The 22091-nt window shown below is 42.8% G+C and overlaps 1 protein-coding gene and 1 pseudogene across 4 annotated transcripts; one reads left to right on the forward strand and one right to left on the reverse strand.

Annotated features, from left to right (window-relative positions):
• Positions 1 to 171: 171 nt before the first annotated feature.
• On the reverse strand, positions 172 to 19591 carry ZNF140 (zinc finger protein 140). Of its 4 annotated transcripts, none has more exons than XM_043557207.1 (5): positions 18590 to 19591; positions 18350 to 18400; positions 16521 to 16647; positions 14970 to 15065; positions 172 to 2442 (listed from the first exon to the last, which is right to left on the reverse strand). In XM_043557207.1, the coding sequence occupies exons 2-5, from the start codon at positions 18356 to 18358 to the stop codon at positions 1283 to 1285; spliced, it is 1392 nt and encodes a 463-aa protein (XP_043413142.1). In that variant the 5' UTR covers positions 18359 to 18400; positions 18590 to 19591; the 3' UTR covers positions 172 to 1282. The 4 variants fall into 4 exon arrangements, with proteins under 4 accessions (XP_043413142.1, XP_043413141.1, XP_043413140.1 ...); XM_043557206.1 differs by having other exon boundaries at positions 16521 to 17848; XM_043557205.1 differs by having other exon boundaries at positions 16521 to 17848; positions 18350 to 19591.
• On the forward strand, positions 12898 to 13007 carry LOC122471077 (annotated as a pseudogene).
• Positions 19592 to 22091: the final 2500 nt, after the last annotated feature.

Here is a 22091-nt window from a genome sequence, read left to right on the forward strand (position 1 = left end):
ACTTTGTGAAAGATTTACCCATACATGAAAAAAACAGACTTAAATAAGGCACTTATTCAAGTGCTAAGTTGCATATTATCTATACTAAATGCAAGGTAAGTTCTTAAAAGGAGGCAGACAGATGCTTGAAAGATACACCTTTAACTGGGACATTAAAAAATGGGCAAGGTGTACATGGAGAGTGAAAACATCATCTGATTTATTTTGACAAATACGTGCTTACAAAAGAAATGTTCCTACTGTAAATGGAACAAGAGGAAAAGTACCTTGGCATTTTCCTGTGACACACCTTATTTACATTTATTTCAGACTAAAACAGGTCTAGTCATATTCAAGGATAAACATGAGTTAGCATAACTTTAAATCTAAATTGTCTCACAGTTAAAGCCATAATATATTAAAAAGGTTTCAGTAATCATGTATGTTTCAACAAAAGCGCACTACTCTTGTTAGTGATATCGATATTGTGGTAGTTGCATTTTCATAATCACAAATGTGTGGAAAAAACTCTGCAAGTACTAGATTAATTAACTAGAAAATAAAATATTTATTCATAGCTTTTTGAATTTGCTTTAAAGCAAAAATCACCTCACCCCCAAAAAAAGAAGAAAAAAAAAAAAAAAAGAAAAAAAAAAAAACCCTCCCACAGATTCCCTCCAGTATGACTTCTCAGAACTCTTAAGATTTTGCCACACTCATTACAATGGTAGTTTTTCCCCCAGTATAATTCTGTAGTTTGATATAATGCAGAAAGTCACCCTATATTCAGTTCATTTATAGTGTTGTGTTTTCTCTTTAGAAGAGTATTTTAAAACCTAATAAATATTGCATGGTACAAAAAACACTCCTGAATCGTTGTGTTTGCATGACTTTGCTTCATTATTAATTTTCTGATGTCCAAGAAAAAGTGCAATCTTACCCACACATTCTGCCCTGTTTGAGCCGACAGATGCAGAATTAGGGCCAATTTCTAATTAAAAGCTTTCTCACATCTATTGGCCACGTATCCTTGTCTGGTAGGAAGTTACAAATGTAGAGTAAGGGAATCTCACCAAATGAAGGCTTCTCAGTATTGACTGATTTCATCTTCTGATATTACAAAAAGAATGCAAAGCTATTAATGGCTTTCCCACATATTCCTAGGTTATTTTTTCTCCAGGATGTTGAATCAAGTATGACCCATTCTTCTTCACATTGAACATATTCACATAAGGCTTCTTTCCAAGAATCCTTTGAAGTCAAAGTTAAGGCATTAACTGTTTGCTTTTCTTAATCCATATTCTTATGTTTTCTCTATAGTGTGAATTTCTTTGTGTTCAGTAAGGAACGAGTGATAATTAAATGAATTCTCATATTCATAAGGGTTCTCTAGAGTGTGTGTTCTCTGATGTTTGGCAAGGTTTGAGCTCCAGCTGAAGGACTTATTGCAAAACTTACATACATAGGGCTTCTCCCCGGTGTGAGTTATCTGATGTAGAATGAGGGAAAAGCTCCGGCTAAAGGTCTTATCACATTCAGTACACGCATAGGGCTTTTCTCCGGTATGAATTTTCATATGTTGCATAAGGGATGCATGCCACGTGAAAACTTTACCACAGTCATCGCATTCATAGAGCTTTTCTCCAGCATGGATTCTCTGATGTTTAATAAGGAATGAGTGGCATCGGAAGGCTTTCCTACACTCATTACATTCATAGGGGGTTTTGGTAGTATGGATGCTCTGATGCCGAGTAAGGTGTGAAGAACGGCGAAATGCCTTCCCACATTCAATGCATTCATAAGGTTTCTCTCCGGTATGTGTAATCTGATGGCGAATGAGTTCTGAGCCACTGCTAAAGGCTTTCCCACATTTCCTACATATATACTGTTTCTTTCCTATATGAATTCTCTGATGTCGAGTGAGGTTTGAGGCACGGCTAAAGGCCTTTCCACATTCAGTACATTCATAGGGTTTCTCCCCAGTATGTGTTCTCTGGTGTTCAATGAGGAATGAGAGATAACTGAACGTTTTATTACAGTCCTTACACTCATGGGGTTTCTTTCCAGTATGTATCATCTGATGTTTCACAAGGTTTGAGATCTGGCTAAAGGTTTTGCCACATTCCTTACATACGTATGGTTTCTCTCCAGTATGAGTTCTCTGATGTAGCACAAGGGAAAAGCGCCGACTGAAAGTCTTCCCACATTCATGACATCCATGGGGCCTCTCCACGGTATTGATACTCGTGTGCTGAGACAGGGCTCCCTGATGAGACACTGTTCCTTGCCGGATACACCCCTGATTTCCTTGCATCTGAGTATCTTCCTCGAATTTCCAGCCTCCTTTAAAACTGGAATATTCAGGGCCGTGGCTTAGAATTCTTTCCACTACCAAACACTGGGGTGAGTCATCTTCATAAATGACATTTTTTTGAGAAAACTCTTTGACCTCACGATTTGGTTCTGAAAATGAAAAAACAAAGCAGTTGTTTCTCTTTTTTTCTGTGTTGAGTAAGATAAAGCCACTCCTCACTTTTTTAATGACAGATTTTTTAAAAAGGCATCTCAGCAGTGCATAGCTTTCACAGTTTTTGTAGTTCTCGTGGAGACTGAAATCAGAACAGTAAGCCCAGAAATTCAGAACATATCAGAAGGGAGATGTAGGTAAATAACAAGAAAAGCTAAGTAGAAGTAACTGAAGAGGGAGGATAAAACAGAACACGAAGATAAATAATTGGGAAGGATGGGTTTTGGTCCTCAGCTCCACTTAAACTTTATCTGAGGCCAAAATGACTTGAGAAAGACAATTTCATAATGCTGCTAATAAACCACAAATGTTCCTCACGTCCCACAAAGACATCACACTCTGTTTACTTAATGCCTTTGGAACACCTTACAGTAACTTATTCTAAATGACCAAATAAGTAAAAGGTACCTCTGACAATGACGGTCTACGACCCTCACTCTAACTCTACTTTCCAAACTGACAGCTGACACTCTACTTTGGTATAACAGTGTCTTTCCATCAGATGCTTTTGATAGACAAACATAGGCCCCGATTTTCTCCAGGCTAACTTTATCATTTTGGGGGGGAAACAGAAACTATAATATGAATAATATGAAGACTTTTTAAAAAATATATTCACTCATATCCTAATTCTTAGGAAATATGTAGGAGTAAAAGGCCATGATGTATGCAACTTATTCTCAGATGTTTCAAGAAAAAAAGCATATACCAAAGGATAGAACAAACAAGGTAAAATGTCCGCAGTAGGTAAATTTCAGTAACAAGCTTGTGGTTATTCTTTATACTATTCTTGCAAGCTTTCTGGAAGTTTAAAATTATATCCAAAAACACATTAAAAACTTCATTTTCCTCTAAAACACACTGTGACATTTATTTTGTTTGAGGGGGTGCTATCTTTTATTATCACTGACCATAAGCTTCTAGGAAATATAAATAGATCTATTGCTTTAATACATATCTGAACAAAGGATCAAGATCTATATTTATAGGGTAGGCATGTAAAAATGAAAGATTAGGATACAGGAAAGAGTGAAGTAACAGTTAAGAAAATGATCTCAATAAAGCAAAAATATTTTTTTTTAATGCTTATTTATTTTTGAGAGACAGAGAGAGAGCACAAGCAGCGTGGGACAAAGAGAGAGGGAGACAGAGAATCCGAAACAGGCTCCAGGCTCCGAGCTGTCAGACAGAGTCCGACATGGGGCTTGAACCTGCGAGATCATGTCCTGAGCTGAAGTCAGATGCTTAATCAACTAAGCCACCCAGGCACCCCAATAAAGGGAAAATCTCACATTACTTTCCTGACTCCTCTATAAACCAATCTCATATCTACTGAGCACCTCAGTAAGAGCCCTGGGGATATAAACTGAATAATTCTTTTCATGAGCTGAGAAATTAAATAGGGAGATAAAGAGGACACAGAAGAAAACAATTAATAATGTAAGAAAGGAGTAAATTCATTATATTTAGAATAAAAATTGTATAAAAGATCAGAAACAACACATAAAAATCACTGCAACAGATAAACAAAGGCTTCATTCAGGAAATTAGTTGGGAACTGAAATATATTATAAGTCAGGTGAACCTAGATATTTCATGATATTAGAAAAAGCCATTGATGTTAACTGCACAGAGTTAGTATATTATCTGCCATATGGTTTCCCAGACCATTGAGAGTCAAAAGCACAACCAAGAAAATTAGGTACAAGACATAAATAGAACGCTAATTATATATTCCTCACCCCCCTCTTCCTTCACTCAACATCACCTCCCCTTCTTCCATCGCCTACTATGCCCACACGCTTTTTGGTAATTCCCAAATGGATCTGCTATAACAAAGCACTTACACTTATTAAAAGCCTAAAGAGATACAAAGATTCATTCTTAATGTAACAAAGCGTTCCTATGATAAATCAAAACCTAATATGCTCAAAGCAAAAAATTTTAGATGCATTGACTCTCTTCTCATGAAAAAAAAATCCTCTATCACGTTACTTAAGATCATTGAGGAAGTACTTCACGTACTACAATGTTGACAGAAAAAAAATCCACCAACCTAGAATTGGGTACCCTACAAAATTATACTTCAAAGGTGAGGGAGAAATAGATTTTCTGAGACAAAAACTGAGGAAACATACCATCAGGAGACATGCCTTGCAAGATCCAACACCCATGCATTTAAAAAAAAAAAAAAAAACTCAACAAATTAGGAATAGAGTGGAATTTCCTCAAGCTATAAAGAACACCAAAAAATCTACAGGTAACGTCAGACTTAATGGTGAAAAATCTGAAGCTTTCCTGCTAAATGTGAACACAGGAAGGATGTCCCTTCTCAGCACTGCTTTTCAATGCCATGATGGAATTCTTAGTTAATGTAAAAAGACATGAAAAGGGGGTACCTGGGTGGGTCAGTCAGTTAGGCGTCTGACTTCAGCTCAGGTCACGATCTCGTGGTTCATGAGTTCAAGCCCCACGTCAGGCCCTGTGCTGACAGCTCGGAGCCTGGAGCCTGCTTCCAATGCTGTGTCTCCCTCTCTCTCTGCCCCTCCCTGGCCCATGCTCTGTTGGTCTCTCTCTCTCTCTCTCTCTCTCTCTCTAAAATAAACACTAAAAAAAAAAAAAAAACGAGGGGAACCTGGGTTGCTCAGTCGGTTGAGCGTCCGACTTCGGCTCAGGTCATGATCTCATGGTTTGTGAGTTCGAGCCCCGGATCGAGCTCTGTGCTGACAGTTCAGAGCGTGGAGCCTGTTTCAGATTCTGTGTCTCCCTCTCTCTCTGCTCCTCCCCCACTCGTGCTCTGTCTCTCTCTCTCTGTCTCTCTCTCTCTCTCTCTCTCTCTCTCAAAAACAAACATTAAAAAAAAAGACATAAAAATTAAATAAAAGGTATACAGATTGGCAAGGAAGAAGTAAAACTTTTTTTTGGCAGATATCAGTATTATCTATGCAGAGATTCCAAAAACCAAAAACCTGGAATAAGTAATTATAACAAGGTTGCAGGATACAAAGTCAATGTACAAAAGTCAGTCTTTCCCATATACCAGCAATGAACAAATGCAGTATGAAACTGAGACATTACTATTTGTATTAGCATACCAAAAAAAAAGAAATACTCAGGTATAAACCCAATAGAACATGTACCAGATTTGTATGAGTAAAACTACAAAACTCTGATGAAAGATATGAAATAAGAAGTAACAGGAGAGACAGAAATATTCCACATTCATAAGAAGCCTCAGTATTGTCAAGATGTCAATTCTTACCTGTGGGAAATAAGCTTAGGAATCCCCCGGGCTTACACCAATGGGTTACAAAGGCATAAAGAAGGACAAAGCCATAAGATGCTCACACCCGAGTTTGGGTAATAAGATCAGGACCCCAGAACAGGGAGGTGCAAAGACACCCCAGAATAGAGAGGGAGGGGCAAAGGCACCCGAGAACAGCAAGGGGGTGCAGAGCCCCCAGAATAGAGAGGGAGGGGAAAAGGCCCCAGAATAGGGAGGTGCAAAGGTACCGATATAGAACAGAGGTATGTGAAATAAACAAGATTAGGCATTCAGGGCAGAAGTGCCCCCCAATTTAGTACTATAGCAGAAAGGAGGGAAGGACCAAGTTAGATAAACAGGTAAATTGGGCTATAGACGCTACTCTGCGCTGCAGGCAAAGTTGCCCTGAGCGGAGATGGTTAACAAAAGAAAAGGTGCCTTGTCAACCCTGAGGTTACTCACCCTACCTGTCTCATCCCCTAGGCTGAGATAAACAGAGGTGGTGCCCCATGTCCACTGTAAACAACCTTCCGCCCCGCCGCCCGGCGCCAGGATTTTGTTTTGTATTAACCCAAACACCTAACCCCAAATATCTTCAAGACCCCCTTTCCGCCACGTCCATGAGTTAATGTTCACAGATTCATTGTCACTTTGTGCACATCCGTCACCATGTTAGCCTTCTGATCCCAATAAAAACAGGGCAAAGACCCTTATTCAGTGCTCTTGTCTATTCCCAGACATTAGCCATCTCTCGCTTTAATCCTGTATCCCGCTCCTTTGCTAGACAAGAGAGAACTTTAGACTTAGAGTCTACAACACTTACCAACCTGATCTACAGACTCAATGAAATCCCAGAAAGCAATTTTACAGATCTCAACAAACTTATTCTAAAGTTTATATTGAGAAGCAAAAGACCTAGAATACCTAACAGAGTATTTAAGGGAAAGAACAAAGTCGGAGGACTGATACTACCTAACCTGAAGACTTACTCTAAACTTACAGTAATGAAGACAGTTTGGTTCTAGAGAAAGACAAGTAGATCAATGGAACAGAGTAGAGAACTCAGAAATAGACCAGAATAATTATAGTCAACTGATCTTTGACAAAGGAGCAAAGACATCTTTTCAACAATGGGTCCTGGAACAACTATGCATCCATATGCATTAAAATTAATTAAGACACAGACCTTACACTCTTGACCAAAATTAACTCAAAATGGTCATAGACCTAAATGTAATACACAAAACTATAAAACTCCTAGAAGATAACACGGGGAAACTTAGATGACCTTAGATATGGCAATGGCTTTTTAGATACAACAACCAAAAGCATGATCTATGAAAGTAATTGATAAGCTGGATGGACTTCATTAAAATAAGAAACTTATGCTCTGCAAAAACCAGCGTCAAGAGAATGGGAAGACAAGCTGCAAACTGGGATAAAATATGTGCAAAAGACATATCTGTTTAGACCTAGCATCCAAAATATACAAAGAACTCTTAAAACTCAATGAGAAAATGAACGATACAATTTTAAATTAGACAAAAGACCCAAATAGACACTGCACCAAAGAAGATACACAGGTGGCAAGTAAGAATATGGGAAGATATTCGACATCATGTTATGAGAGAATTCTAAATTAAAATGAGATACCAGTACACGCTTATTAGAATGGCCAAAATCCAATCCACTAACATCAAATGCAAGCAAAGATGTGAAGCAACAGGAACTATCATTCATTGCTGGTGGGGATGCAAAATGGTAGAACCACTTTGGAAAATAGTTTGGCAGTTTCTTAACCAAACATACTCTCACCACATGATTCAACAATTGCACTCTTTGGTATCTTCCCAAATTAATTCAAAAGTTATGTTCACACAAAAGCCTGCATATGAATGTTTATACCAGTTTTCTTTAAAATTGCCAAAACTTGGAAGCCACCAAGATATCCTTCAGTAGGAGAATGCAAAAGTAAACTGTACTTCATCCAGACAATAGAACGTTATTTGGCACTAAAAAGACACAAACTGTTGAACCATGAAAAGGTACAAAGGAACTTTACATGCACAATGTTGAGTGAAAGAAGCCAATGTGAAAACGCTAAGTACTGTATGATTCCAACCATATGACACACTGGAAAAGGCAAAACCATGGAGATAATAAAAAGATCAGTGTTTGCCAGGGGTTGCAGGGCGGGGTGGGGGGAGAGGAACATGCAGATTGTGAAGGATTTTTAGGAAAGTAAAAGTATTCTGTACGCTATTAAAATGGTGGACACATGTCATTCATTATACATTTGTCAAAACCCTCAGAATACACACACCACCACGAATGAACTCTAATGTGAACTATGGACTTTGTGTGATGATGTGTCAATCTAGGTTCATCAGTTGTAACAAATGTACTATTGTGATATGAGATTGTGGTATGGGATGTCCACAGTGTCAGAAGTTGTGGTGGGGGTGGGGTATATAGGAACTCTTTGTACCTTCCACTTAATTTTGACGTGAACCTAAAACTACTTTTTAAGAAGTTTATTAATTAAAAAAAAAGCATTACAGTATTTACAGCAAAGAAAGGTTTAGGGTATTTTTATTGCTACAATAAAGACTGAGGGATATAAATATACAAATTCACTAGCATTCCTGCAGAAAAGCAATATGACTTGTAAAAAAAGAAACTAGGTAAAGCTGCTTAAGAATAAGTTCAACAACATATAGGGAATGCAGGGAGTTTACACGGAAGATTCAAAATTTTAAGAAGCTGTGAAAATAACTCCCATATATGTACTTTAGCTCAGTATTGGCATCTGGGAGCTTGTTAAAAATACAAATTTGGGGGGCACCTCGGTTAAGCCAGTTAAGCGTATGACTCCTGGTTTCGGTTAAGGTCAGGATCTCACGGTTTCGTGAGTTTGAGCCCCACATCAGGCTCTGCACTGGCAGCACAGAGCCTGCTTGGATTCTCTCTCTCCCTCTCTCTCTACCCCTCCCCTACTCGCGCTCTCTCTCTCTCTCTCTCTCTCAAAATAAATACACTTAAAAAAATGCAAATTCTTGGGGCGCCTGCATGACTCAGTTAGTTAAGCATCTGACTCTTGATTTCAGCTCAGGTCATGATCTCATGGTTCGTTGAGATTGAGCCCTGTGTCACTGTCCTCGTGGAGCCTGCTTAGGATTCTCTCAGCCTCTCCCCCACTCACGCTCTCTCACGTGTTCCCTCTCTCAAAATAAATAAAAAAATTAAAAATGCAGATTCTTGGGTTCTAAACCAAATGTAATGACTTAGATTTTTCCAGAGTAGGGTCTGAAATATGTGCTTTAAAACTCTCAAAATGACTGAAATTTGAGAAGCACTGTGATCTCTTTAAGCTCCAGAATGATACCCAGTTACCTACTGAACTGATATATTCAAGTATCCCACAAAGCCCCAAAACTCAGTCACAAATTGACAGTCTTTCTTTCCCCTTCACTTTTTTTCCCCCAGTAACGCCATGGAGAGTGCTGTCAACTACGTTTCCTCAGGTTTCTCCAGGTCCCTTTGAGTCCACTTCCTCAGTTTGTTACCAACCTGCGTTCCTCCACTCATTCCCTGGACCCCTCCATACTTCATGTGATGATTACATCTGGCCGAGGTCACGGCAACACCTCTTAAATGAGAGCTGTTTCCTAGTCTTGCTTCCGACAAACCTGTTTTCCAAATGTTAGCTAAGATAAAACACTCGCCTGCCTAAAATCTTTTAACGACTCCCTAACAGGGAGGAGCTCTAGGTTCATTAACATGGCTTGTAAAGCGCCTGCACGATCTGACCGATGTTTTCCCTAACCATCCTTAATCCCCACCATTTTCCTCCTTTTACTTTACTTTATACTCCTGTTCAATCTAGACTGAACTTCCTATTCTCATTTTATCAGTATCCTCTTTCTACATGCTATAACTTTGCTTTTTGTTTCCACTTACAAAACACAAGATGAATGGTTCCAGTCGTGTAAAGATGGAGTTCGTGCACTCTGACCTGTCTCTCCTACTGCATGTAGGTAAACGCTGTGCACAGAATGCACATCTAAGAGCCCTAAAAAGTAAAGGGTAGCAAGGCGATTAGAGAAGGAAATCAGACCTTAAAGTAACAGTGAACTGGTGGTGAGTTTCTTAGGTTTTTTCCCCCCTCCAAACTCTCCAGGCTTAAAGCCAAAGGCAGCATGAAACCAGGAACTGGGCAGTAGGTATGAGGAGAAAGAGCTCCCAGAGAAGCCTCTATTTCTGGTCTGAGGAATGGGAAAGAGGGTCTATACTAGTCAGAGAGAAATCTTATCTTTTGTCTGTTCATTTCCCATTCCTGCCTAACCCCAAGGCATCTAGCAGCAGTGGTGGCCATACAGGCTCTTAAAACTCTACGAAAGGAGTTTTCTCTCTCAGCAGAAAAATCCGTGTTCCCAAGAGCACAGGGATCCCACCCATTTTTATTCTTTTTCTCCCTGTCTCCTTGTTACTCAGCTGCAGAGGCAGACACAGCTGCAGGAAATACAGAGCAGAGGGGAAACTAAAGGTCTGCCTTTCTACCCAGAAGACTTGAAAGAGGGGGGCCTGGGAGCCAAAACGTGTAGGAGAGGTAGCTCAGGAAAGTGCTCCCGTAAAGTTGTGTATGAAATCCTGGGCTCATCCCTGAGTTGCACGTGCATGGATCTGACCCTGCATCACATGCTAGAAACTGTGAAAACGGAAACAAAGGGGAACAAACCACGCAAGTTCGGAAAGGCCAGTAGGAGGTGCACATGCAAGACAAGTACAGCAGACCCACAAAGCCTTTAAAGACAGGGCTGTCCCGGAGCCGCATACATAGGAGAGAGGTTAGAACTGATGGCTTCAAACTTGCTTAAATAAAATTAACATCTCAATGTGACTTAAACAAGACCCAAAGTCTTAAAATACCAAAATGAATACATTACAATGAAAGTTACAGGACATACAGAGAAACAGAAACGTTTCATTATCCTGCAAGGCAGGACAACCAGCACGCACTTGTGACACATTTACGTATGGACAGTGCACTTAAAAAAAATACTAGGGGCACCTGGATTGGCTCAGTCAGTTAAGCAACTGACTCTTGATTTTGGCTCAGGTCATGATCTCACAGTCATGGGATCGAGCTCTGCATCAGGCTCAGTGTGGAGGCTGGAGCCTGCTGGCAACTCACCCGCTCTCCCTCTCTCTGTCCCTGCCCCGCCGTGTGTGCTCGCTCACTCACATTCTCCCCCCCAAAAATTTAAAAACTTGTATGAATAAATAATTTAAAAAATACTAGGCAAAACTGTTATTTTGGTATGAAAAATGACATTTTGCTCATGGAGGAAATGTCCCATTTATTCATCGATAGTGAAGTACTGTAGAGTGAAATGTTGAGATGTCTATAATTTACTTTTTTTATTATTAAAAAAAATTTTTTTTAATTTAATTTCTTTTGAAAGAGAGAGAGACAGCATAAGCAGGAAAGGGGCAGAGAGAGAATCCTAAGCAGGCTCCATGCTGACAGCACACAGCCCGATGCAGGGCTCAAACCCACAAACCATGAGGTCATGACCTGAGCCGAAATCAAGAGTCAGATGCTTAACTGACTGAGCCACCCAGGCGCCCCTGTAATTACTTTTAAATTATTCAGCAAAAAAAGGGTGCCGTAAGGCAAATACAGTAAAATGTTATCCATTATTAAATCCATGACTAAGACTGAATAGATGTATGCGAGGATAGAAAAAGAGAGATGCACTAAAGAACAGAGAACCCAGAAACATACACAAAAAATGGTATTTAAGTTATGACAAACTGAAGACAACAAAAGGAAAGGACAGACACATCAGTATATGGTGCTATGAGAACTAGATCTGCTCACAGAAGGGATCAAAACTGACGAGTAACTCACATGACGCACAAGAATAAGCTCAAAATAGGCTACGGACCTAAATGTGAATGGCATAAAGACCAGGCTTTTTAAGAGAAAATACAGGAAGATGTCTTCATTATGACCTCATGGTAAGAAACAGTTTCTTAAACAGTCCAACCATAAAGGGAAAGACTGGTAAATCTGACCACACTAAAATTAAGAATTTCCATTCATCAAAAAAAGTTATTAAGGGGGAAAGTAGGCCACATGTGAGAGAAGATGTTTGCAGTGAGTGACAATAATTAGCAAAGAATCTGAATCTGAGATATGCAGCTTCTACAAATCGGTAAGAAAAAGGTAAGTCATCCAATACATGAGCAAAAACCTTCAAGAGGCACTTCACAAATGACGGTATCTAAATATCCCATAAACACACAGAATGGTGCTCAACCACATTAGTAATCAGAGAAATGCAAGTTTATGACAGGCGGGGACACTCACCACTATCCTAACGAGGAGGACACAGAAATGCAAGCTTAAGCCACAAGCTACCACTGCACACTCTTCTGGAGAGTTGAATATTATGGTGCCGAACTTTTGGGCATTGGTGAGTTTGGGGAACAAGAGGACCCCACGTACGGTGTTTGTGAGAACGTAAGTCAGTAAAAGCACTGTGGAAAACATTTTGGCATTAGCTAATAATGTGAAGGAGGGTCACTGTCCTCTGACCTAGCGATTCCAGCCCTAAATATCACCCCAGGAAACCCATGCCAGGATACAGGGACAATAGTAACACTGCCTGTGACAGCCCTAAAACGCAAACAACCCAAGAAGGCCTCAATAATAGAATAAATGATGGGGGAAGGCTTAGCTGTACAATGAAACGACCTCTAGGGTAATATGCAAAATGCATAAATCTTAAAAGTACTTTTCAGAAGCAAATCACAACATATACATTATGAACCCCTCTATGTAAAGTTCACAAACATACAAACCTAAACTATAGTGATTACAGACACAAACAGATGACAAAGCTATAAAGAAAACAAAGTAAGTTACTCCCATTAAAGAGAAGGCTGCCTTTGAGTGGGGGCAGGAGTGAGCACTCAGAAAGTTCTTAGGGACCTGGCAGTGTTCTATTTACTGACCTGAGTGGTGGTTACATGGGTGTCTTAGTAATTGGTTAAGCTGCAGATTTATGTTTTATGCATTATTTCTGTGTGATATTTCACCTTTCAAAAATGTACTGGACTGCAGCCAATTAAGCCAACCGTGCTGTCTCCCCATGGGGCCTGGTGTGCAGCCTCCTCAGTCGTATATTCAGCCTGTGGCTTCTATGAGTTGCCTTAGAGGAGGCAGTCCTTTCCAGTGGACCTTCACGTCTGACCTCATGCTATCCCCAGTCTGGGCTCCAGACAGGCACGTGGGGGGACCTTTGGAAAGCCCCAGGGCACCATGGCCAGGGTCCGCACAGGCCAAATCATGTCCATCCATACCAAGCTGCAGAATAAGGAGCATGTGATTGGCACCGTACACAGGGCCAAGTTCAAGTTCCCTGCTGCCGGAAGAGCCACATCTCCAAGAAGTGGGGCTTCACTAACTCTAATGCGCATGAATTTGAAGATATGATGACTGAAAAAACAGTTCATCCCAAATAACTATGGGGTCAAATACATCCCTAATCGTGGCCCCCCTGGACACATGGCAAGCCCTGTATTCATGAGAACCTCAGCACCACTGCCCCCCACCTTTGTGCCACCAATAAATCCTACTCTGTTTGAAAAAAAAAAAGGGAGACAGAGGTACTAGAATGAACACACAAAAACTGGACAAGCTGTATTAAGGTAACGGAGGGGCACTTCGCCCCTCGGGAGAGCATTAGACTCTCGATCCTTGACGTCATGAGTTCAAGCCTCACACTGGGCACAGAGATGGGTGGAAGCAAGGGAGGCAGGAAGTAGTGGGACTAGCGGCAATTTTTCCCTCCCTTCCCCTGTACACAGTTTTATTGGTTTTATTATTTTTACATGTACAAGAGGACACTGTTCTTCAGCTCATACTTAAATAAAGAACTCTCCCTGCATTTGCTCCACTCACGACTTCAGCCCACATCAGTACCTTCCACACCCTCCTGGAAGTCTGCAGCACATGCAATTAACCACCGCTCTCCCGACAGATGGAGCTCAGTGTTCCTGACACCTGCTCCTGCTCCCTCACCAGTCCTTCCAAGCTGCTGCTTCCGGCACACGGAGGCAGTCTCCGGTTATCTCAGTGGAAGGTCAGTGTACCTCCAGGAGAGGTTCGTTTCAGAATCAACGAAAGAACTTACAGAACCCTGCATAAATAAAGAATTTAGGCTCCATAGATCTTCAAGTCTACTCTCCATAGACTCTTCCAGGGCAGGGCACGGCCATTTGTTTTTAAAGAGCTTCACCAGCCATTCTACTGTCAACAGAAGGTGAAGGTTTTCAGGCACTGCTCAATCTCAGGGCTTCAATTTTTGCTTCTGAGTGTTAAAATTCCCACATCTACATCTCCAACTTGAACTGTTTTCCGTGATCTATTCCAACAGCCTATGCATCTCTTCACTTGGAAATACCATCCTCTACTCACACCAAGCACATCTCCTTACTAATTCAGCACTTACTCTCCAAAACTGATCTCTTTCCTGTCTTTTCTGCTTCTATTACTACTATCCCTATCCAAATCATCTAGGCCTAAACAAATAGGAATTCGTTTTTCCTTACTGCTGAACTGACAATTTGAGGACATCTAATGAAATTATTTACAGACCTATTATATCTCACTAGACTATAATTTCTTTGGTGGTTATTATATTTTTTATATTTTCTACTCTCTGTAGCACCTAAGAGAAAGCCTTTTAAATAAACATTAAAGGAATGTGTGAGCGAACGAATAAAGCCATCAGGTAACCAAAAAGCAACGAATCAGTCTTTCCAAGGTGGCTAACCGGAACAGTAGTACACAGAAAAAATATATACCTTTTAACTTAGGCAACAGAAACAGAGGTCAATTTCAAGAAAGACAGGGAGGAGAATTCAAAAAGAATTGAAATCCAGAGCCCAGACAGAGCTAACAATGGAAAGAAAGCACACATCTATTTGTAAGAAAGCGGGGAAAGCATAAGATGAGAACTAAAGGCAGACTGGTAAGTGGGTGTGAACGCGGTTCCTTATGGAGCTGTGTGGGCAAGACTTCATAGTCTCCATACCTCTGCTATCTTTAAGGGAAAACTTTCCAACCAACATACAAAAAAGTATTGCATTCTCATTGATTAGTTGGGTTGTTATTAACTTACTCACCTGAAAACAGATCTCTTCTCACATCTCTTTTCTCCAACCAGGGCTCTTTCCCTTGCTCCAATAAGGAAACCACATATGGCTTAGAAATGTTAAGACCTGCTTGCAGAAAAGGAAATAAATTCAAAATCAGTCCTTCAGTCCCTAGAAGAGGAGCCATTAAAAGAAATGCCAAGGGTGCCTGGGTAGCTCAGTCAGTTAAGCATCCGACTTCAGCTCAGGTCATGATCTCACAGTTCATGGGTTCGAGCCCAGCGTCAGGCTCTGTGCTGGCAGCTCGGAGCCTGGAACCTGCTTCGGATTGTCTCTCTTTGTCTCTCTCTCTCTCTCTCTCTCTCTCTCTCTCTGCCCCTTGCCTGTTCATGCTCACACGCACTCTCTCTCTCTCTCTCAAAAATAAATAAATATTTTTTTAAAAAATTTTTAAAGAAATACCAGATGTAGGAGCACCTGGCTGGCTCAGTTGGTAGGGCATGCAACTCTTGATCTTAGGGTTGTGAGTTTGAGCCCCACACTGCATGTAGAAATTACTTAAAAATAAAATCTTTAGGGGTGCCTGGGAGGTTCAGTCGGTTGAGCGGCTGACTTCAGCTCAGGTCATGATCTCATGGTCCGTGAGTTCAAGCCCTGCGTCGGGCTCCATGCTGACAGCTCAGAGCCTGGAGCCTGTTTCAGATTCTGTGTCTCCCTCTCTCTGACCCTCCCCCGTTCATGCTCTGTCTCTCTCTGTCTCAAAAATAAACAAACGTTAAAAAAGAATTAAAAATAAATAAAAAATAAAAATAAAATAAAATCTTTAGGGGCACCTAGGTGGCTCAGTCAGTTAAGTGTCTGTGTCAGGCTCTGCGCTAACAGGATGGATTGCATGGGATTCTCTCTCTCCCTCTCTCTCTGCCCTTCCCCCGCTCTCTTACTCTCTCTCAAAATAAATAAATGTTAAAAATAAATAAATAAAATTTTTCGAAAAAGAAATATCTTGGGGCGCCTGTGAGTTTGAGCCCCACATCGGGCTCTGTGCTGACGGCTCAGAGCCTGGAGCCTGTTTCCGATTCTGTGTCTCTCTCTCTCTGCCCCTTCCCTGCTCATGTTCTGTCTCTCTCTGTCTCAAAAATAAATAAAAACATTAAGAAAAAAAAAAAAGAAAAAGAAATATCTACCAGATGTAAACATGAACACTAAGGATTCAGTGCTTATAATCCATCTTAAAAAGTTAAAAAAGAGGGCCATCTGGTGGCTCAGTCAGTTGAGCGCCCAACTCTTGATTTCAGCTCAGGTCAAGATCCCAGCCTTGTGGGATCAAGCTCCACATTAGGCTCCTCGCTGAACGTGAAGCCTGTTTCGGATTCTCTCCCTCCTTCTCCCTCTGCCCCTCCCCACTCACACACTCCCTCTCCCTCTCTCTCCCTAAAATAATGAATGAATGAATGTAAAAAACAAACAAAAAGAAAACTAACATACCTCCCTTGGGAATATTAAGTCAGAAAACCAAGATTTACAACAGCCGTTCCCAAGTTTAAATTCTGACTTAGAGGAGATAAGAAGGAATACACTTACCCAGTGAAACCAGGTGGCTGTAGTTCTCCAACATCACATGTCTGTACAAATCTCTTTGAGTAGGCTGAAGCCATTCCCACTCCTCCTGGGAGAAGTCTACGGCCACATCTCTGAATGTCACTGACCCCTGAAATGATATACAGATATCTGCACAACCAGCACCCATGCTCCCAAAGGCCCTGATTAGGAGTGAAATGAGTCTCACCATGGAGAGTCGACAGTGTATGCACAGAATAGCAATGGGGGTTTTCAGAATTCTAATTAGTAAGAGCTAGCTGTTTTGTTTTATTGCATAATTGGAGAAAAGGAAAAAAAATAAATACGATTTGTCCTGACATAATTTACAATTTTGTGAAAGATAAAGGATTATACGCATGAACAACATGGATTTCTGCCTTTTGTTGTTCAAGTTCTTAGAATCTTAGAACACTTCATGAATAACAAAGACAGTCCCTTTGTATTCAGTAGGCAGTGTATATTTTCCTTGATAGCAGCCTATTTTGATGAGATCCGGCAAGAATATCTTCATGGTAACAACCGGCTACAGCAGACAGCAGCGGTACCTTTAAAAAGGGGCATGCACTCAAGTGCAACACGTTACCGCCATTCCTGAAAAAAGGGCTATGAAACTTACCGGCGATGTAAGCAGTGTCACAGAACAAGGATAGGCAGTAAGAAAGACTACCCAAGAAAGACATGTCCCCCATCCCAGAATGGAACCAAAAGCTTTCCCCTCAGGGTTAGGAGTAATAATGTGCCCCCACTTCACGGCCTGCTTTTGCACTGCTTCAGTAACCCACACAACCATTAAGCATGAGCAGAAATTTTAAAAGGGGTCAAACTAGTAAGAGCTCCAGATGCATGGCAGTTGTATCTTACAGTTAAAAAAAAAAAAAAAGTTTTAAGCGATAAAGGTTGCTGACTAGTAAAGGAAGCTATTTTCTCAACCACGGAATCTGCAGCACAGATGGAAACTGGACTCCCCGGCAAATTTGGGAGAGCATCTGGATTTGGAGACAAGCATGAGACAACGTATGTAGGGCAGAGAAGTAGAACTAAAAACAGGAACTAAATCAAACAGTTGGCCTTCTTACCCCCACCTCTGTGAAACAACTGCCAGAGACTTTGTTTGCCCCCGCTGAACCCCCCACACCCGGGATGCGTCACGCATCGGAGTCACTTGGGAGTGACTGTTGAACTGCACACCCAGAGTTTCCGGTTCAGAAGGTATGGGAAGGGAGCTCATGACTATACGTTTCTAGTACGTTCTCACGTGATGCTGATACTGCTGGTCCAGGAATTCCGCTTTGAGACCACTGACACAGGTGCTGAAAGTCCATGCTTAATTAGAATACGATTGGGGCAGTCGGGTGGCTCAGCCGGTTAAGGATCCGACTCCCGATTTGCGCTCCGGTCATGATCTCACGGTTCCTGGGATGGAGCCCCACTTCTGACTCTGCGCTGACAACGAGGAGCCTGCTTGGGATTTCCTCTCTCCCTCTCTCAAAAATAAACAAACTTTAATATGTACGACTGAGAAAGGGGTAGCTGGGGCGAGGGACAGAGTAAAGCACTCCTCATTCTAACGCTGGGAAAAGGAGGAAGAAGTGACCTAACACACCCGCCCCCTCCCCCGCCGGCTCCCGACCTTCCCCCAGGTCCGAAACCCGCCCACAACCGGACAGCTTCCCGTCAACCTTCCCACGTCCCTTCAGGTCCAGGTGCCCGAAGGGGAGGACCAGAGCAGGGCGCTTCCGGAGAAAGCAAGCCTCTGTCCCCCAGTCCTGAAGCACACAGATGCCCTGGGAAAGAAAAAAGGAGCAGCTCACCTGAGACATGGCTCGCGGCGGGACCGAGGGGCGCAGGGGGAAACGGCACAGCTGGCAGCGGGAAAAGGCAGCCCTGAGCGCGCGGGCCGTCCGGGAGCGACCGGGCCCCACCGGCTGCGGACTCCCACCGCGGCACAACCACCCACCCACCCGTCCTCGTCACCCAGAGGACCGGGGCCGCCAGAGAGAGTCCCTCCCAGCCACGGTGTGGGATCCGGGGAGCCTAGACCCGACCCGCACCCCGGCACCGCCTCCTGTAACGGGGTCACAGGACGGCGCGTTTCCTCTGCGCCTTTAGCCGGGAGGGGGGGACGAGGCGTTCTCGAGCTGCAGGTGGTCTTCGGCCCGGGCCACCTCGAGGGGATCTCGGACAGAGGGGGCTGCTTTAAGTATCTTGGGCCCAAGCGAGCCAGACTTTCGGATCCGCGTCCGGGGAGGGACTCTACCCGCCACAGCCTCGGACACCAGACCCCGCGACCAGGCCGGGCCGCGGACGACTACACTTCCCAGGACCCACCGCGGCCGCGGGGCCAGGGCAGAGGCGCTCCCATCACCCACCACCAATGCCCGAACGCCCCGCGCCTGCGCACACAGCGCCAGAGCCCGCGGGCCTCGGAAGGCTACACTGCCGAAGACCTACCGCGGCCTCCCCCGCGAGGGCTGAGGCGCTCCCCTCACGCACTACTACTGCCAGAATGCCAGGCACCTGCGTACGCAGCGCCAGAGCCAGGGGGCCTGGGACGACGACACTTCCTAGGACTACACTGTGGCCCACACACTACAACTCCCAGAATGCCCCGAGACCATTCCAAAATCCCGTTGGCCTCAACTACGACTCCCATAATGCCCCACGTCCCGAGCCTGACACCAAGACTCCACCCTCAGACCTGCTACGAAACCCAAACGGACTGCGGGCCCCGAACTTCCGCGACAAACCACCAGCGTCGGCAGCTGTAGTAAACGGAATTCCCGCGTGAAGGGCTGAGATTCTAAGAGACTCTCGCGCCAGGGCAGCGATGGCTCCCGTCGGCCGAGCACGGACGCTGCATCCATCGGACGTGACAGGAGAACGCAGCCCCGGGGTGGCCCGGCTCCTCCTCCCAGGTTCTGACCTGCCCGACGCCCTTCGGAAAGAGGAGCTGGAGTAGCTGAACTGCCAGAACGACCTAGGGGCTCCTTTCCTCCCTACGCCGTGCAGGTTGCTGTCGTGGCCGCGTAGGGAAGGTTTTGGGGCGCAAGCCAGACGCCGCCCTGCCCTTAAAGAGCTCAGGGCCCCAGGAGGAGGGAGGCGGGAGGAGGAACTAGACACTTAAAGAGCCGGCCCATTGAATCCGGGAGCATTGTTCCAGGTGGAGGGAATAGTTTGTGCAAGACTTAAAGGCAAGAAAAAAATGGAGTCCATTATTAAAAAAAAAAAAAAAAAGAAAGAAAGAAAGAAGGAAGAAGAACTCCACTGGCTGATGGTTGCAGAGGGAGAGGTTGGGGGGATGGGCAAAATAGGTGGAGAAGTGGGAGTCACAGATTTACAGGTATGGAGGAAGTCATGGGAATAAAAGCTACAATATAGGAAATATAGTCAATGGTACTTTAATAAGGTTATATGGTGACAGCTACACTTGAACATATAGAGTTGTTGAATCACTGTGTTCTACACTTGAAACTAACATTGTCAATTATACTTTAAAAAAAAAATTATTTTGTGGGGATGGGGGAAACCTGGGTGGCCCAGTCGGTTAAGTGTGAGATTCTTGATCTCAGGGTGGTGAGTTCAAGCCCCACACTGGGCCCCGCGCTGGGCGTTAAGCCTTCCTTTAAAAAAAAATACATATATATTTTTTTTAGTTCACTGGCCTGGTGAAAGAGGGCAAAGGAGAAGTAGTAAGAAAAGAAATGAGACTGAAAAAGTAAGCAAGTCATTGTGGGGGAACTTGGATATTTTGCAATGAGAAGACACTGAAGAAGTTTGAGGAATGGTATGATCATCATTTGCACTCTAGTGCCTAGTGTTAAGGGTGAATTGAAGGGAAGGAAAATTTGAGCCAGGATGGCCAACGAAGGCAATAATTTTGTGTGTTCTGGGGATGGTGATCTGATCTAATGCATGGGAATTAGGGGAAACTGATGCAAGAAACTTTACGTAAGCTTTGCGCCAAACGTGGGGCTTGAACTCACAACCCTGAAATGAGAGAGCCACATGCTCTATGGACTGAGCCAGACAGGCACCCTCAAGAAACAATTTAAAGAATCTAAGGGACCTGGTAATTAATTGGATATGATAGGAGAAAAGGAAGAGCTAGCTTTCTTGCTTGGGTTAAATGTTCCCGGAAGTTCATTCCTTAAAACCTCCTCTACCACTATGTTACCCACTCTCATGATTTCGATTTCAATTTCATTTATATGACTTGCCCAGATCTTTTGGCTAATCATTTTATTTCACACAAAATGATGAAAATAGGAAAAGAAACAAATTTAGAAGAAATGGATTTGCTTGGGGATACGTTGAGATTGACATGTGTCTGTTTAATCTCATCTAGTAATCTTGTCCAAACAATTTTCCCCTGGAATCCTGCTCTGACTTAACCACATCCATTTCTCCAAATCTCTTCTTCACACAAAAGTTAGCCTAATATTTAAAAGGCAGTTCCAAACATATTCTCCAGATTAACATAATTTGATGCTTTTTGATTGCGCTGAGGTAAAGCAAAAGTCCTTAACATGATCCACAAGAGTGCACGATCTCACCCCTGCCTTTTCAAGCTCTTATATTACTTTCCTCCTCTCTGTGCATTGTTTCCCCAAATGCCATGTACCTCACAACCTTTGAGCATGTTAACTCCCTCCACCTGAAAAGGCTATCTATCTTTTCACACCATAACTTCACTAGTTCATTCCTATTTCTTTTCTTTTTTTTTTTAAGTTGATTTATTTTGAGAGAGTGGGGGGAGTGGCAGAGAGGGAGGGAGAAAGAATCCCAAGCAGGCTCTGCATTGTCAGCATGGAGCCTGATGCAGGGCTCAAACACATTAACCATGAGATCATGACCGGAGCTGAAATCAAGAGTCAGACACTTAACTGACTGATCCACCCAGCTGCCACTTCATTTGTTCATTTCAACTCATCCTTCATAATTCAACTCAAGCAACTCTTACTCCAAGGAGTGTTCTGTGATCCTATTGTGATCTCTGAGCAATGTCCCTTTGATTCTAAACTCACTGAAATCTTTTTTTAATTTACATCCAAGTTAGTTAGCATATCATAACAATGACTTCAGGAGTAGAATCCAGCGATTCAGCCTCTACGTATAACACCCAGTGTTCATCCAAACAAGTATTCTCCTTTATGCCCCTTGCCCATTTAGCCCATCCCCCCATCCACAACCCCTCTAGCAACCCTCAGTTTGTTCTCTATATTTAAGAGTCTTGTGTTTTGTCCCTCTCCCTGTTTTGTATTCGTCCCTTCCCTTATATTCATCTATTTTGTATTCTAAATTCCACATGTGTGAAGTCATATTTGTCTTCGACTAGTTTCACTTAGCATAATACACTCTAGTTCCATCCATGTTGTTGCAAAAGGCAAGATTTCATTCTTTTTGGTTGCTGAGTAATAACTCCATTATGTATATCTATACCATATCTTCCTTATCCATTCATCTGTCAGTGGACATTTGGGCTCTTTCCATAATTTGGCTATTGTAGATAGCACTACTATAAACATTGGGGTGCATGTGCCCATTCAAAACAAC

The sequence above is a fragment of the Prionailurus bengalensis genome, chromosome D3 (genome assembly GCF_016509475.1).
Source record: "Prionailurus bengalensis isolate Pbe53 chromosome D3, Fcat_Pben_1.1_paternal_pri, whole genome shotgun sequence".
Classification (NCBI taxonomy): domain Eukaryota; kingdom Metazoa; phylum Chordata; class Mammalia; order Carnivora; family Felidae; genus Prionailurus; species Prionailurus bengalensis.